At 38.2% G+C, this 17,320-nt stretch overlaps 1 protein-coding gene across 1 annotated transcript; it reads right to left on the reverse strand.

Moving 5' to 3' along the window:
- Window positions 1-3,658: 3,658 nt before the first annotated feature.
- bbs4 (Bardet-Biedl syndrome 4) lies at window positions 3,659-16,738 on the reverse strand (the record flags this gene model as incomplete). The annotated part of the gene is given in 15 exon segments (XM_035652507.1): window positions 3,659-4,553; window positions 7,205-7,409; window positions 7,496-7,640; window positions 7,738-7,807; window positions 8,065-8,236; window positions 9,125-9,277; window positions 9,474-9,542; window positions 9,696-9,750; window positions 10,533-10,660; window positions 10,751-10,804; window positions 11,299-11,371; window positions 11,638-11,749; window positions 11,992-12,055; window positions 13,590-13,669; window positions 16,696-16,738. Coding segments are annotated over 15 exon segments (1,572 nt in total), but the record flags the coding sequence as incomplete, so codon positions are not given.
- Window positions 16,739-17,320: the final 582 nt, after the last annotated feature.

Below are 17,320 nucleotides of genomic sequence, written 5' to 3' on the forward strand. Positions count from 1 at the left end.
CCAGCATCGTCCAACCTCTTGGCTCATTATCTGACTCTGCATTCCAGTATCAATCTAAGCAACTTTGGTATTGTATAGTGACAACAAATGTAAACAAAACTACTACAGCCATGCTAGCAGCTCTGTGAGGCTGCACAGCGGTGCTTTAAATTAAATGCTAACATAAAAAAAACCCATCAGTATGCTAACATGCTGACGTTAAACACAGTTTTACCACAACACATTATAACTAGTTAGCAATAAACACAAAGTGCAGCTGGGGCTGATGGGAATGTCATTAGTTTTGCAGATCAGGTGAGAATTCAAAGCTATTTCAATTCATCCTGAGGGGAACACATTTACAAATGTCATTGCAATCCATCCAACAACTGTTGAGACATTTCACTTAAAAAAGATAAATATGAACCTCATGGTGGCCCAAGATGAGAAGTCAGAGGATCGCCAGAGTCAGTATGTGTACAGAATTAGTTTGCTGAGATTTCAGCCTGGACCAAAGTGCTGGACTGACCGACAACAACAATCTTTTCTAACCCTTATGCCATGCCGCTAACATGGATGAAAAGACAGTATTCATAGGGTACTAAAAAGTTCTTGACCTTTAAGTGTTGATAGACACTATTCTCCCACAATGCAATGCACAAAAGGAAATGAAGCTGCTGGATAAAATCAAATTTTGGATGTTGGTTAAATGGCTCCAATAACATCTTAGAAAAATAACGTAATAACTTTATGTGTTGTGGCAGTATATAACAACTGAAGTAGACAGTATACTATAAAGATTAGTATATACAAGCAGTGTGTAATATGGAACTTGGAGCTTGTGTCTCAGGCTGTGCTGAGTTCAGAAGAAACTGGACACAAATGATGTGAGGTAACTGAAGAGAAAAGGGAAATACAGGAGGATGAGAAGTGTGTGGAGGACTACTACTGAGCTGGATACTCAAGACCTTGTGATTATCTGGGGAACTATTTAAAAGAGCCAGACAAGGGGCAGAGACTGCATGAAGAGCTGCTGACAGAATTACAGTAGTTTTATGTGATGTAAAATCTTATGTTAGAACTGCAACGAAGGAAAAAGGGGGTGAAGGTTAACAGCCCAGCTTATTTTAAATCCAGACAGTCAGAATCAATTTCACTGCACTTCAAATAAGAAATACTAGCTGGACAAAGGAAATAAAACATATCTTCTTCTTTGTCAAAGTAAGGCCTCCGTCAGCTCTGTTCCGCAGTGAAACAAACAAAAGTACATCCTGCCAGCTGTGAGCATCTTGGCAAACAAGTCATTCAACAATTGAGACTAACAACAGCTGCAGCTAACAGTTAAAAAACACAGGCATTATAAAAGAAACCTTGGATAGGAAAACAAAATCAACATTCCTATTTCACAACCACAACTTACCATTACGAATAAAGATATTGTATTTATTGAGGCCTATAAATATCCTCAACAGTATCTGAATTAAAAACCCAACAATCAAAAGATAGCACAACTTACCATTATAAAGATTCTATATTTATTTGGGCCTATTAATATAATAAAGTTGATCCACTGTTGCGACCTCTACGGGGAGCAACTGAAAGTGTAAAATAAATAAATAAGTTACATCCTCAAAAGTATACAAAATCTGAATAAAGAACAATGGAAAAAATAGCACAACTTACCATTCCCTGGAGCCAGAGAACTTTAAATGAAACTTCCACGAGGTACTGAGACGCTTCCACAGGCGATTTGAATTGTAGAAAGATGAGAAATGGAAAACCAATCTTCCACAGCTGCACTGAAAAATAACTGCAGCAGGAGCAGTAATTTACAGGCCATCAGCTGGCCTGTAAAAGTTACAACCACAGGCAATTCAGGCATGCACAGTTTAACAAGGACCCATAATGAAAAATCTACAGTCTCTCTGCGATAATAGCAGCACATGTAGATGCTGTTCTCAGTCATAAAAGCATAAAAAGTCAAGAAAGTTTGAATGCATTGAGTGATCGATGACAACTGCAGTGTGCATCTTCAGGGTCAAACAATGCTCTGATTGGATTCAAACAAAGACAGCATGTAGCAGTGAGATCTTATCAGCATCTGTCTCCAAGTAGATATTTTCCAGATAGTTTTTTTGTCTCCATCAAGGATTAAAAGATTATATAAAACAGTAGAATCTAAACATAAAGAATTCTGTAAAAGTCAACTATGAACCTTTTAAATGTATATGTTATGTTATATTCCACTGATCTTAACTTGACTCCATAAATAATAACACCTTGGTAGAAGTCTGATATTCTCGGGTTTAATAGACCCTTTTCACGTCAGATATTTTGACTTGTCAAAGCAGGAAAAAAGGTGGAATTAATAAAATTTATGGTGGCTGGATTCCATTTAGGTGATCCACTTCCAGGGCTCTGGTATTGTGCACTCACTGACATGGCTTACTGGGACATGTATTGTTAATGTTATTAGTTACACCTGTGCTTTTCCTGCTTTGACAAGACAAACATGCTATTGAAAAGGGTCTATTTGGGTGATAAATGCTGCCAGTAAATTTATTTTAGAATAGTTCACTTCCATCTTTACTGTGCCACATTGGATATCTATTTTTGCTGCATAGCAAAAACAGACACACATGTAAAAGGATTAAACACGGTGTATGTACACCAGGGGTATGCACAGAACTGCTCATACAAATCAATGTTTTAATAAAAAAACTGAACTTATATATGTATTTTAATTTACATTTAGTTTATTCATTCATTCAGTTTCGTCATTTGTTCCTTCATGTTCTAACTCTGCTGTCATTTCAGACCCAGCTGCTCCCTCCAGCCAGTCCTCTGATTATAGATTCACCTCACCTGTTCACCCTCCCCACTCACCTGTGTGTCAGTCCTTTATTAACTCCTTATATACTGGTTCATATCCACTAGCTCTCTGCTAGATTCACTTAACCAACTTGAGATGTAATCATCGTTTAAAATATGTTCAGAAATACTCTGAAATACTCCCCCCTGAAGACCCCCCCAGCTTACAGTTGATCAATGATATCAATCCAGTTCACGGTAGATTTTTGAATCATCAAAAGCGAGCAGGGAGGTGATCTTATTGACTGACAGTGCTCGGGTATGATTCTTTACTTTCTGAAATGATGAATTGTGACGTCTCCGAGCACATTTTTCTTTCTCTTTCTTTTTTTTTTTAAGTTCACTAGTCTCAAAACAACTAAACCAAACACCAGTGGTTTAATATTTGAATGCCCCCAAATATTAAATACACAGAAATAAACATATTCCTGTGTAGCTACACTTTGTCAGGGGACATATTTCATAAATATTTTTGGTTAATATGTACAAATTGCCCCATCCATATTGTAATTCATACACATAAATAATTCAGGTTGTATGTGACCTTCGGTACAGATAATTTATAAGGTCCCATTTTAAACCACAAGAGTTTATTCTTTGCTCATGAGTTGTTTTCCCGACAACCATTAGTGGATGTTCAATGGAAAACTATTTGGCTTGATGAGTACCGAGTAGTATTGTGTGTTAGATAATGGATGGACTTTGAAAGCTATACTGTCCCCTTTCAGTGTTTTGTATGCTGAACAGAATGACTTCAACAACACACAAATGGACTCTATAAAAGAAGCGGGATAGCTATTTTGTTTAAAGTCTCTTATTTAATATTAAATACATTACTCTCTATAAACATAACATTTATCCACATAAAAAAGCATGTACCACTATTTACACTCAACCCCTCAAAAAGAGTCCTATCATACAAACAAGCAACATCCTGTATCTATTCAAAAACATCCCTTTCTGTACTCTTTATGTTAGTGATTGTCGCAGCATTTCCTTCACATTTATTTAGCTGCAGGGAAATCCAACAGTGGAGGACCGACACCTTCCCTAGAAATGTCAATACAAGGAAAATTCATCATTTAACCTTATTGCTAAGCTCATTCAAATATTAACACCTGCAACTGCACAAATGCCCATATTACCATTTTGTCGACTAGAGAGTCTTAAACTGCGACATCCATTGGAATTGGTTTGGACATTTGCAGCAAACCTGCCACATCTACACTGATTTACCAAGAAACACTTGATTATCTCAGAATTTTGGTTTAAAAAGTGATAAATGTTGTACTGACATTCAATATTCCTGAAATAAATGCTATGAAAAAAGACAAAACATTGTTGTTGCCCTTTCCAGTTTAAAGTAAATTATTGTATAGGACATGAAATGTCTGTGTGCCATGTACATAAACCAGAAGCCTATAACTCAAGGCTTCATGTCTAACTACAATGAGCTATAAAACCACTAATAGCTTGGTTGCTATTCAAGAACCTTAATTTGCCTCCGTAACATGAGAGTGATCTTGTGACAAAAATTGTAGCCACCAAGCTAATTCAAGCCTCCACCTTAGTTTTCCTCTTAGAGGTTCTGGATTTGGATGACTCAGGAGGTTCTGGGGAGCCGGGAGGATCAGTAGGCGGGCTGGGGGCATTTTCCACATCAGGTTCTGGCTCAAGGGGCATGGAGGGGCCTTTGGAAACTCCTGAAAATAACACAAGCAAACAGCTGATGCCATTTTTTTCATCTAAAAGTGCACAGAAAATGTGTTTAAGATCCCAAGATTTAAACAAATGAAACAGTTTGTTGGTAACATTATATCTGTAGCATAATTGAGGAACTTTAAATGTGATTGATTTGTGGCATTACTGTCCCCACGCCTTCCACTGACATGTCGACATCAAACCCAGGACTATAAAACCTGAATCAGACTCTGAATTGAGATACAGTCACACTTCGCTCCCATTCACTTCAACTAAAGCCAACAGAACAGACAAATTCAACCATGCATTTCCTTCTTTAATGCAATCTCAAGCTGCTTTTAGTGAACCCGCAGGTCAGTTACCATTACAAGATGCCAATAGACCTTTTTCACGGCAGCCATTCTGACATAAAATAGTAGGGTAAAGAGTGTTACCAATGATACTAATTAAGGTTTTATTCCATTCTGATCAAAAAGAGTCAGGTGCTGCTCTTGTGCATGTTGGCTCACTGCAAAAACTCTGCTACACTAAATGGAACAGGGCCTTGATTACTATAATTCGTAAAACCTGCGTTTACCCTACTATTTAATGTCAAAATGGCTGCTGTGAAAAAGGATAATGGTAAATGCTGGTGTAACAGTTGCAACAAGTAGAGAAGAGTCATTAGTCAACAAATTAAGTACACAACAATATGTACTTTGCTAACATTAGCCACCATAAGCTACTGGTCATGGAAAAACTATACTAAATGGAACAGAACCTTAATCAGTATCGCTGGTACCGTTCAGCCCAATAGAAACACTGATGCACTGTTTGGAAACAGAGAATTCATTATTCTAACATGTACCAATACTTTGTTTCAGCAACATCAGCAACTCTAACGCTGGAATATTTATTTATTACGGGCATTGAAACCATGACACCATCTCATTTTTTGAGGCAAGTTTTGTTGAAGTGAAGCCTAATATGACTGTACCATTACACAAAGTTAGACACTGTATATAATTCAATTTTTCAGCTGTGACATCCCACAGATGGGCAATTTAAATTTAGCGTGTTTAAATGGTGCAGTTTCATCACATTAAAAGGTTGGTGGAGCATTAATGAGAACCAGTTTGATGCTTTAATGGTACATTTATAACTTTAATAACAAAATGTCCCCCCATGACAAAAACAGTTCTTGTTTGCACACACAAATGAGATGTAGGGGAGTAAAACATATCAGTAAAAAACACTGAACTCACCTTTCTAAAGATTTACGATGCTTTCATTTGGACAAATAACTTTCTTCATACCTTTAATTTTCAAAACCACACTGCACTGTATGACAGTTTGTGAGATTTCTTTACAAACCCAAACCGAGTTTCAGGGGTGAGTTTTTTTCCATATACAGTGTCTGAATTTTAATACCTACCAAGATACAGAAGGTCCCTGCCTGTCATAGATGAATCCTGACCTGCAGCAAAATGTATTTACAGACTGCCTGTTACAGAATAGCAATACATATACTGGCACTTTAAACAGTTTCTCTAGCAGTAGCTTGATGGTATACTACTTAACATTAACTAGCTGTTATGTATATTTACTAGCTATATATTTGTATATTCACAACAAGTTGGTTGTTACATGCTGGTTGTCGAGTGTTAGGACGCAGATAGATTGAGCTGTGTCATTATGTAAAATATCTGTCACCTCCACTGTCTCCCTGTCACACAACAGGTCCAATTCAAAATCCTCCTCCTCACTCACAAAGCCCTCCATAACCAGGCCCTCTTCTACCTCACTGACCTGCTCCACCACCACACTCCTTTCTTCAGCCTCCGCCTCCTCTGATGCCAACCTCCATAGCTGCCCCCTCCCTCTGGAACTCTCTCCCCAACACATCCGAGACTGTACACATCTGTCCACGTTCAAATCAGTAATCAACTGAACCCATCTTTTCAGAACTGCTCATTAATTGTTGTGTTCTATATTTTGTAGTGCGTTGTTCCTATGCTCATTTTAAGTGAAGAGGCTTTGAGTATCATGAAAAGCGCTTATTAATATTATTATTTGTTAACAGCTAAACAAAAGCTGTAGAAAACACAGCCACAGGCTCTTGTGCAGAAAAGCACTTCTGTCCACTTACATTTGAGAGCTGTAAGCTGCAACAATTATTTCAGAGTGAATTTATTAGCTTACCTGTGTGTCATTTCTCCACACTACAGACTTTCTTTTGTTGCCAAGAATATATACTGCTTAGAGGTTAGCTTCTTTTTCACATATTCCATTTTGCCTTAGCCCATATATTCAATCTGCTACAGTAGTTTGGGCAAGAGGCTGTGAACACACAGGGAAGAGGTATTTTAAAGTTTCCATTTAAAGTGAAAAATTGGGCTTTGGTTTAATGGCAAGGGGTGGAGACTGTGAAATTTGTCATCACCGACACAGAGAGTATAATGCTGGACTTTTCTGATGAAAAATAATTTGAGCTCACCTCATTTTGAAAAAAAGGAAACAGGTATTATTCAGCCTGGCCCAGTTTCATCAGAACCTGACTGTGAGCTGGACCCTATTTCAAGCTTTACCACTAAAAGTTGTGGCAAACCAGAAGCTACACCAAGTGTCAGAATATTAAGTGACACCTTCTACAACACATGCTGGCAGTTTGTACCTGCTGGCAGCTGGATGTTCTTGTTGTAGCTCGCAGCAGAAGACATGGCTTGGCCCAGAGCTTGGTTAGTACCAAGGGGAGCACCAGGGGTTTTGGTGGCTGATGCAGAGTTTAGTTTTGATTTGGAGTCCTTGCCTGGTTTAGTCCACACCAGACTCTCTGTCACCTGCAGGGCAGCTCCCATCTTCTGAGCCATGTCCATTAGCTGTTAGTGACAAGTAGGCAAACACTTAAAAATATAAGTAATGGCTTCAACAATTGACTTTGAGACATCAACAGGATCTTAAGTACCTCAGAATCAAATTCAAGGTTGCTACTACTGTCTCGAAGTAGGTTGACTTTCCTCTCCATCTCCTGATACTGATCCAGAGCTCCCTTCTTTTCACCATGATTATAGAGGAAGATGGCAAAGTTCAGGTTTACCAGAGGGTTGGATCTGTAGGGGATTGATCACCAAGAAGAAAGGGAAAACGATTAAACGACTCCGTTTCAGACATTCTACATTTAAGGTAAAAGGTGTAAGACTGACTCACTCGTCCATTGTCACAGCTTGTTCATACGCTCTGGTGGCATTCTCTACATCCTCGAGGTTGGTCAGAGCCACTGTGAAGAATAAGTATGAGAGGTTTAAACTTGAACTGAAATATACTGTCGAAAGCAGAATCAGATGACTGTTCAACAAGGCACTGTTATGAATCTAATAATTGCATTCCCATTCAGCATGTTCAGTTTTAGTATTTAGTATGTACTTTTAGATATAGTTTGTACCCTTTATTAAGTACTAAATGAATACACAACAGTAATTGTTTCCATTATGTAAAGATGTGATCCAATAATGAATAATTTCTCTTACTCAGTACCTGCCAGCAACATGTAGAGTTCCCCCATACGTGGGTTCAGATTGATGGCTGCGCTGAGGAAATGGAAGGCAGAGGCATACTGCTGCATGGTCAAGTGTACCAGACCCAGGTTGTACAACACTTTCCAGTCAAAAGGAGACAAGTAGTGGGCCCGCTTCAGACAGCTGATGGCCTGTGGGACAAATGAAGTTGGGAGAAGTCAGGAGCTGACAGGACTATTATGTGAGTATATTAATAACATATAATCCCATTAAGAACCTAAGAAACAACAGATTCTGAACAATGGTGGATTTTTAATCATTTACTGACATATGGACCACATCAAGTAGCAATGTATTTATTTATTAATATGCTCTCAACTTTCTGGCTCCCAAATTGATAAAAATACATTACATTCCAGCTAATTGTTTTACAGTATTCAGGTGGACCTGGGCCTTTAAATAAAATATTTACTTTATAGACAGTTAGGTAGTACAGTGGTTTCCAGTGTAGGAGTCCAGCCTCCAAAAGTGTTACAAGATAAATCTGAGGGGTCTAGATGATTAATGGGAAGGAAAGAAGAAAGCACAATCTTCTGTGACACAAATCTGTATTCATTATTTTGACTTTTCTTCAATCTTTGCATTTTATCTGAAATATTGGATTATTCACTTCAAAAGGTTATTTAAATGAAACCATCTGAGAAGTTTAGAGGGGAAATGTGTCGTTGGTGGAACTGTAAACATGGACATGTGAGAAGGACCCCCAACTAGACAGTCTTTATTCATAAGAAGTCACAAAAAAGTTTGGAAACAACAAAGCACTGTATTTTGTAGGCTTATTATGTGTTTTTTGTTTTTTTTTATGTAAAACTTAATCCGAAAAGTAAAGCACAAACTGAAAATAATCCAGTAAAGTACAAGTAATTCTAAACTGTAAAATGTAACAGTAAATGTAAGTTACATTTCACCACTTTTGGTATTTACTCTCAAAAATGTCCAATTTTAGGGAACAGAAGAGACTGAAAATCATATACTAGTCCTAAACTGATGGAAGTGAATCAATAAACAGTATTACTCACAGCTACATATTTCTTTTTTCCAAAGAAGCACATGCCGATGTTGTTCCAGAGAGGGGGGCTCTCAGGCACACTGCATGCTGCCACTCGGTACTTGTTCATGGCCACATCAAAGTCACCATGGGTCTGCATCATACTGCCTGCAGCAAGAATGGCCTGGGAATAAAAACAATAATTAGGGAGATATTAAAGGAAGATGTACCCTTTGAAAGTGCACATGATTAAAGACAAACTGTGCCACCTGATATTTTGATTGAACTGATTTAACAGAAGTCCAACACACCGTCCTCAGGTAGCTTAGTAGCAAACTAAGTTTATACCAAAACATAATGTGTGTTAAATACCCACATACCTTATAATTGTTGGGGTCAAAAGTGAGGGCATTTCCAAGGTGTTCAAAAGCTTTTTGGTATTTTCCAAGCTGGCAAAAACATGAACACAGAAAATTATTATAATCTACTCCTTTTTTAGATGTTTCTGACACCTACAGTAAATGTCACTCACACAATCTCGTAGTGCTCGTCGCTTGTGCACACAGAATTGAACTGAAAAGGTTATTAAAAAATCTACCTACCTGTAAAAACAGCAGGCCAAGAGTAGTCAGGAGTTCAGTATTCTCTGGAAAGAATCTGAGTAGAGACAAATCGAATGAAAAATGTCACATTATCTATGCCTGTAATTACATTTAATGCCTGCACTTATTCTTAAGCAAACATAGTTGATATTCAGGGAATCTGCTGATTATTCAATCAGGGTTTGATTCAGCATAATTGTGGAGTATTAATTATAACCTGTGGGGGGAGAGTGGCTAAAAAAAAATGGTAGAAAAGAGGCAGATCGGCATTAAAATAAGATTCACAGTGGTATGTCTCATTAAAAGCAACACCAGTTTTGGGGCACTTGATTAATTCATTTAACCCCAACAGGAGGTAGCCATAATGAGCTCTATTACAGACACTGATGTCATTTCCTTATTTACGACACAGTCTAATGTTTAAATATTCAACACGTGAATAGAAGTGGAAATGAAGAGAATTTATACTGAACTGAAAATGGCCCCGGGTTAAAATGTGGCAAAGCTGGAGCTTTGTGTGAGATTGAAGGAACACCACTTATTGAAATGAGCTCCAAAGACTGAAAATCATCAGATAAATCAAGAGGGAACCCATTGGAAGTTTCCAACCTCCTCTTAAACAGCATGTTTTAGGGCAATCTCTTTTAGTGTTTTGAAAGAATGTCATCATGAAGGAAACTGTCATGCAGAGACTGTGTAATAATTAACAGATTTTGGTTTATTTTATTTATATTATTTGAGTTTGATGAAAAAAATGTATACAGAACCATAGTGGCAGTCCATAGTACCAAATACCTAAAATCATTGGTTATTTTAAATCAGTTCCACTTTACTTACTCCACTGCCCTCTTATACACTTCGATGGCCTTGTCAGTGTCTCCAGCCAGCAAATGAACCTTCCCAAGCATCAGGAAGGTCTTGTCGTGTTTATTTATCTGGAGAGCTATGTTTAGATGTTCTTCAGCCTGACAGAGACAGAATATCAGAATGATCAAATCACCAGGAGAATGAGTGCAATTTGTTCTGTATAGTGTTGGCAAAATCACAATACTCACATTTTTGAAGTCTTTGATGAAGAAATAGCACAACCCCAGATTATGACTGATCTCCTGAGGTGAAGAAATGGCAAATTATACATGGGGCGTTGGTGCATGCTTAATTGAACAGGGTTGGATAAAGGATGAGCTAAATTTGATTTCCAAATACAAAAGTTATTATTAGACTTATTAGAATAGCTATGTGGAATACAGATTCTACAGTTTTACTGACAGTAGTATTAGAGGGGATGATTTAAATATCCAAAACATACAAGTGTTAGTGATTAATGGTCCTACCCGGTTGGTTTTATACATTTTTCATAGGTTTCAGAGTAAAAAAAAAAGCCCTGGATCACTTTGAAAGTTCAACCACGAAGTTCTTTTTGAAAGAAAATGATGCGTAAGAGAGTAAAATAATTTGTCTGGGCATTTTCCATCCTAAATGTGGAGAGAATTTCTTGGGAGAACTTCACGCTGTGTATTCAGAGTGAAAGACGCCAGGCCCACTAAATACTTTCCTTTACTAAGTTTAAGACTCAGTATGAGAGCGTTTTTCTTCTTCTCACCCAGTCTTTCTCGTTGAGCCTTGCAGCTTCATGATAGAATTCAATAGCTGCCTTGTGCTTTCCCAGGAGAAATCTACGGTAAGAATAAACAACAATAATCCATTTTAGAAATTAACCAATCTTAATTACTGCATGCTGAATAGATATTCTTACAAGCCTGCAACAGTGAAAATAGTCACTGGGGGTGGATTAATTTTTCCCAACAGTATAAAAAACAAACATCTTGTCATGACTGGCCTGCAGTTTGGCTGTTATCACTATATATTGCTCTCTTATGTCTGTCTTGTTAGTTAATGGAGAAGGGTTGATGGACCACAGGCTTCAGGGCAGCGGACTTACAGTGATCTGGCGACTTGCTTGAGATTGTCAGTGCTGCTGGGATTAAGGATGGCACAGCTCTGAAAGAGCTCCAGGGACTGTTGGATCTTGCCCTCAAGACGTAAGATTAGTGCTGTGGCAAGAAATTAAAGCACAAAAAAAAGAGGATCTTCATCTACATGAGGAAGTAAAAAGACACTTTAAAAATCAAAGGCACAGCATGAGGTCTAGAGAGCAGATTTTGGGGAACTAAATGATGTATTGGGGAGCTTGGGTGTGGACTACCACAGAGCTTTGAATTTGGTGGAGCTACTAATTAAAATCATACATGTTACATGTGTGAAAGGGAAGGGTTACTATAAAACTACGGCTCACCTTGAACATATATGGCATATTCACACATTCCATTAGTCTCCTGCAGTTGTTCTTTGATGATCGCCTACATGGACACAGAACGGGAGACAATTTCTTCAACTGATGTGTGTGTTATTTTATACACGAAAAAACTACTACTAACATTTCAGGCCTTGTTAACTCCAATGTAATTCACTCTCCAAACTACATGCAGTCCCAACCCAAGACTCTTTTGTGGCGGTGCAACGACCAGTAGCAGCAGCGCTGTCACGGTTTGGTATTTTCCTAACCTTGAAATTTGCTTTGCCTGGCTGTGTGGTGTTCTGGTGCCCAGCACAGAGCTCAGGGTGCACAGTTGGGAGAAGAGGCACAAATAGATGGCAGGTTCATTCAAATGAGGCAGTGCAGAGGAAGTATTGCTATGTAGGTGGACAATTTAGGCTTAGACTTTGCTCCTCTCAGAACCACATCTCTTTATGGTGCAACATCAATCTGAGGATTTTGTCAACAAGAGAAAACTGAATACTTGGAGTAAATGTGCAGAACTAACAGAATAATGCTTAAAATGTGAATAATCTATTTTAATTAACAATTCTCTCGGCAGTAGATGCTTTTGAATCTGTATCAAAAAATGTTTAACGTAGCAAGAAGACTGGTAAATCAGTCTTTATGTATAAATGAATATGAGTGAATCTAACAGTATCTGTTATCTACAGCTGTTTTATACTGTATGAAATAGTTCTCCTCCAGTTCATTAAATCTCTGCAGCCATCTAAAGGCAGCAGGACAGATATGTTGATAAATCAGCAGCCTGCAATTAGAGAAGTGCAGTGCCAGAGCGCAGTGCCATCACGCACGGCATACACCTCTACACACATCAGGCGGGGCCGCTGTAACTCGGCACTCTGCTCGTTTATGCGAGAGACACTGGATTACCGAGGATTATTAATCATGTGTGTCACAGCCTCCTTTCCAACTTTTAAAAAAAATTCTGTGCTTCATGTATGATTCTTAAGTCCAGTGCTATGAAGCAAACACTACTGTGCCACATCTTAAGATATGATGTAACCATGTGCAATGTGAAATAAACAATAGAAACAGTAGAATTCAAATTGAAATAATGTCGGATAGATGCAAACATATAAACTGCTTCATTAAACTATTCTGTATTATTTGTTTCTATCATCATTGCACTAACTGTCTGTTAAAAAACCTCACACTATCTGCCTGAATAAGGCCAATGCTTTATTTGTTGAGCTGTTGTCGTCATGCGTCACTGCGATTGGCTCAGATGTTTCAGAGCGATGAGACCAGTGATGTGACTGGCTGAGTGTATTTATTAATCACAACACCCTCTGATCTAAAGTTAGAAGGAATATTCCAGTAATATATCTTATAAGCACAGGCATCTATTCAGAGATTGTATTAAATACCTGCTGGTTTCAATATACAGGTCAATGCAGTTTATTAGGCCGTAATAAAGTGATGTTAGACAGAAGGCTGTACATGCCAGGCCTTGATTATCTTCATTATGTTTAAAAGGTCAATCAGACCAACACTCAACACAGGTCAATGAAAGACTAAACCACAGGGAGAGTGGTATAATGACGGTACTTTACCTTGCAGGTATCATAGTCTTTGTGGATGTAGTGCTGGTGGATTAGCCAGTTTCTCCTCTCCACGATGAGAAGATCTGGAGCTGGGAGGAAGAATATAATAAGATGAGAAGACTATAATGTAAAAAGTCTGGGATACTTTTAAGCTGATTACCCTTTACTGTTCAGATGATGTCTTATTTAGTTGATAGCTGAATAATTAATCCTGAACGTGCCCTCCTCTTGCCGTCATTAGTAAGTCTCTGATCTGACAGTTAACACAGATGTAACACTTCTACCTAAATCCGCACGCTAAATTTAAGTTAATTCACCAAGCACACTGTAAATCTTACCTTGTTAGCAAGTTTTTACTCACAAACTGATGGCAAGAGTTAAGTCTGTTTGGACTATTTTTAATTCATACAGCATTTTTTTTTTTTATTTGCCATCTGAATAAATGATCCTGAAAGCACCCTCCCACTGCAGTCACTAGCAAGTCTTTGATCTGACAGTTAACATAGATGTTAACGCTTCAACCAAAAACCCTGGGCTAAACTATAATCAATTCATCCGCCACGCTGTAAATGTCACCTTGTAAGCAAGTTTTTTGTTACAAACACTTTTTTTTTTTCTGTCACTCTTTTAATGTCTCGGCAGGTTGAGATATTCTCCCCGTTGCCAGGGCAACAATGTCTCTCGCAAGCCAGGTGCTTGTGACAGAACAGAGAGGGTATAGAGACAGACTGAAAGAGGGAGGCTGAAGGTATGAGCAGCACAATACAAAGCCAGCTTTAGAAAGGGTTAGGTAACCTCAAGAACTCCCCCACAATGCTCCAAGTCTTCTTCCCAGTGGAGTACAACATTTCATTTCACAAGGAAGCAAACGTAATTCCAATTCGAGCGAGTTTGATTCTGGTAATCCTGTTATCTTGCACCTACTACCTTCTGAGACTAAAAATAGGATTCATGGCAATGTAAAATGAAGTGCCAGGCTTTGAGTCTACCACTGACTTTGGGGGATATCATTAATGAACTGCCTGTGTAAAGAAATACAGTGTGAATTACACTAAAGCTCCCTTCTGTTTTTATCTGTCAGCGCTTCAAGCAGTGTTCTGTTGATCTGCTGCTAGAACTGGATCCTCTTCCAGCGACTTCAGAGAAATCCTCTCCATCGCTGAGTGCGAAACTGCATGGGCTTCACACGTTTGCCCCGTCAAGATTCAGAATCGCCCTATTTGTAGCACCCTAATCCGCTTTCTTCCTGCTGAGACAGCAATAATATTCTTGTCTCTGGGTTTCAGCTGTGGCCCTGCGGTGCTCTAGTCTCCACATACAAAGCAGGGCACATTTGGTGAGGAGAGATGGGATACACGTCTGACACATATTCCTGCAACGACTGTATGAAACAAGGATAGAAAGGAGCGAGGAAGAAGAGCGCAGCGAGAGGTCTCCTAAATATAGGTCTGTGAAAAACTTCATCCCAAAAATTGAGGAATTTTCTCATTGTTATATTTGATCTGGCTAATGCTAAGACAGCTTTGCCTTCCATGTGATTCAACCATCTGTTAAAAGGGGATAAGAGCAGAGGAGAGGCATGCTGAGATCAAAAGACACATGGGGAGAATGTAATGCAAAATACGATGAAAATTATTTTGGAAGTTTTACCACAAAAACTTCAAAAACCCTTGGTCTTGTCTGCTCTACTTACAAAGCTGACAGAAATGAGTGTCAATATCCTGAAAAAGACTAAATAAGGCAGATTGCTTTATTAATATCAAGTAATTGACACTTGATTCTATAAAATGGAAACATGTTGTACTTGAAACACGTAATATCACCGTATACCATTGGCAATCTTTTAAGCTGGTTTAAAAGAAACAAATTTTAGGTCGTTCTTACGCATACTCTTATTATTGCCTCTTGGTTGTTACCAGCTAAGAATGTAGTAACTGCATTGCACAAATAAAGCAACATAATGAACTTATTGCACATTAAAATAATTAATTTTGTGTGCATTAGATAACCCTAATTACATTTCATGATGGTAATTACAGAAGGAATATGAGTTCAATAGCTTATGGAGACAATTAAACTGAGATTTGTGTCTTTTTATTTGATTATTTTTAGACTTTTGAGAAACAATATGGTTCACTGTTGACTATGGCTGACCACATTTCATAATCCAATGATAGTTGGGATTCTAGACTTCATAACTCAATTATTTTATACTTAACACTTTCTTCTTAGAGCACTTAAATCACTAATTATATTTGTTAATACCGTATGTGTAAGACATGATGTAGTCACAGTTCCTTGTAGAGAAGAAGGTACGTTCTTGCATCTGACTGCCATTCAAATTTTTAGCTCAGCAAGTTCCAGTTATTGTTCTTTGTACTCTGTAAGCCTGTGTACGTTCTTACAGCTTTATATTACATTTTTATATTTACTTATTTTTATATTGCATTCTATTGTATAGTTATTCCAAATATTATACTCCTGATGGTTGTTTTCTTTTCCAATATTGGCATATTAGAGTCATAAGCATAGTTACAAATGTTACTGTTTTTGACCTGACTTTGGCTTTTATTGCTTTGAATTAAAATCCATTCTTTAGTCTCCGTATTTATTACTTCATTACTCAGTCATCTGGTTTTGATTTCATTTGACTCTTTAAATTATACTCAGTACACCACAGTAAGGCTTGCATGCTATATCAAATGCATGGCAATAAAACGGCATACAATACGATAACATAGCAGACACCTAATTGCTCTCGTAGGATTTGCATTCTTAGCAGTGCTGATGATAATTAGAAAACACTGTGAAACAAAACAAAAACAAAAAAGCTTAACACATGAGCAACAGCGGTTAATGGGACATTAGTTATGATGACAATATATCCTCAATGATCAGCAAACATCGTCCACACAGAGAAATATCTGGAACACAGCTTCTGCCTTTTAGGGACGGTAGAGAGAAGGGTGAGGGTGACCTCTGCAGGACGATTAGTACCACACTCACTATCCTGTACCGGTTACAGACAAATTGTCAGAAATGAATGACAAAATAATGAGTGTCAAAGGAATTATCTGTGTATGACGAGTTGTGAGTGTCAGCTGTCAGACGGTACCTTTAGGTGCCCGGCGTTTCTTGGCTTCAGTAGCAACTGGGAGCTGAAACACATGAAATACAACGAAACCAAATCAATAAGTAACAGGGCACCATACATACATTGCATTGCGAAATATTTATCAGTGTTTCCCAGGAGAATTATGCACAGTGGCCCCACCCAAAAAGAGTGTTGCATATAGTTCCCTCCTGTTACTGTGTAGAAATACAGGTCAAAGTTCAGACTGACTGAAATATCTGCTTTAATGGTGTTGGTGTGTGATGTACAGTATGAATGTAGTATGTCCTTCTCAGGAACTGTAAACTGCAAAAGAGTTCGAAGCTGATTCGCTGATTTTAACTGTATATAGTCCTTGCTGAACAAACAGTTATCCAAACTGCTCTCCACCGGCTGTACATGTCGGAGAGAAGAGCCCCTCCCTCCTCACATACACCACAAATAAATGTTGTGGCAAACAATAATTTATTTACACGATATACACATTTTTAATTCGAAGAGCCCCAGCAAACTCACTCTGTCCACTGTCTACGGTATCAGACTTTAAGTACCCTGGTATACTATGTATACTGTTATTAACAATAACACTACCTTCATCTCTTCAGTACCTGGCTGCTATGACGACCCA

Source organism: Morone saxatilis, unplaced genomic scaffold, assembly GCF_004916995.1.
Source record: "Morone saxatilis isolate NCDOM2014 unplaced genomic scaffold, NCSU_SB_2.0 Contig11, whole genome shotgun sequence".
Taxonomy (NCBI): Eukaryota; Metazoa; Chordata; class Actinopteri; family Moronidae; genus Morone; species Morone saxatilis.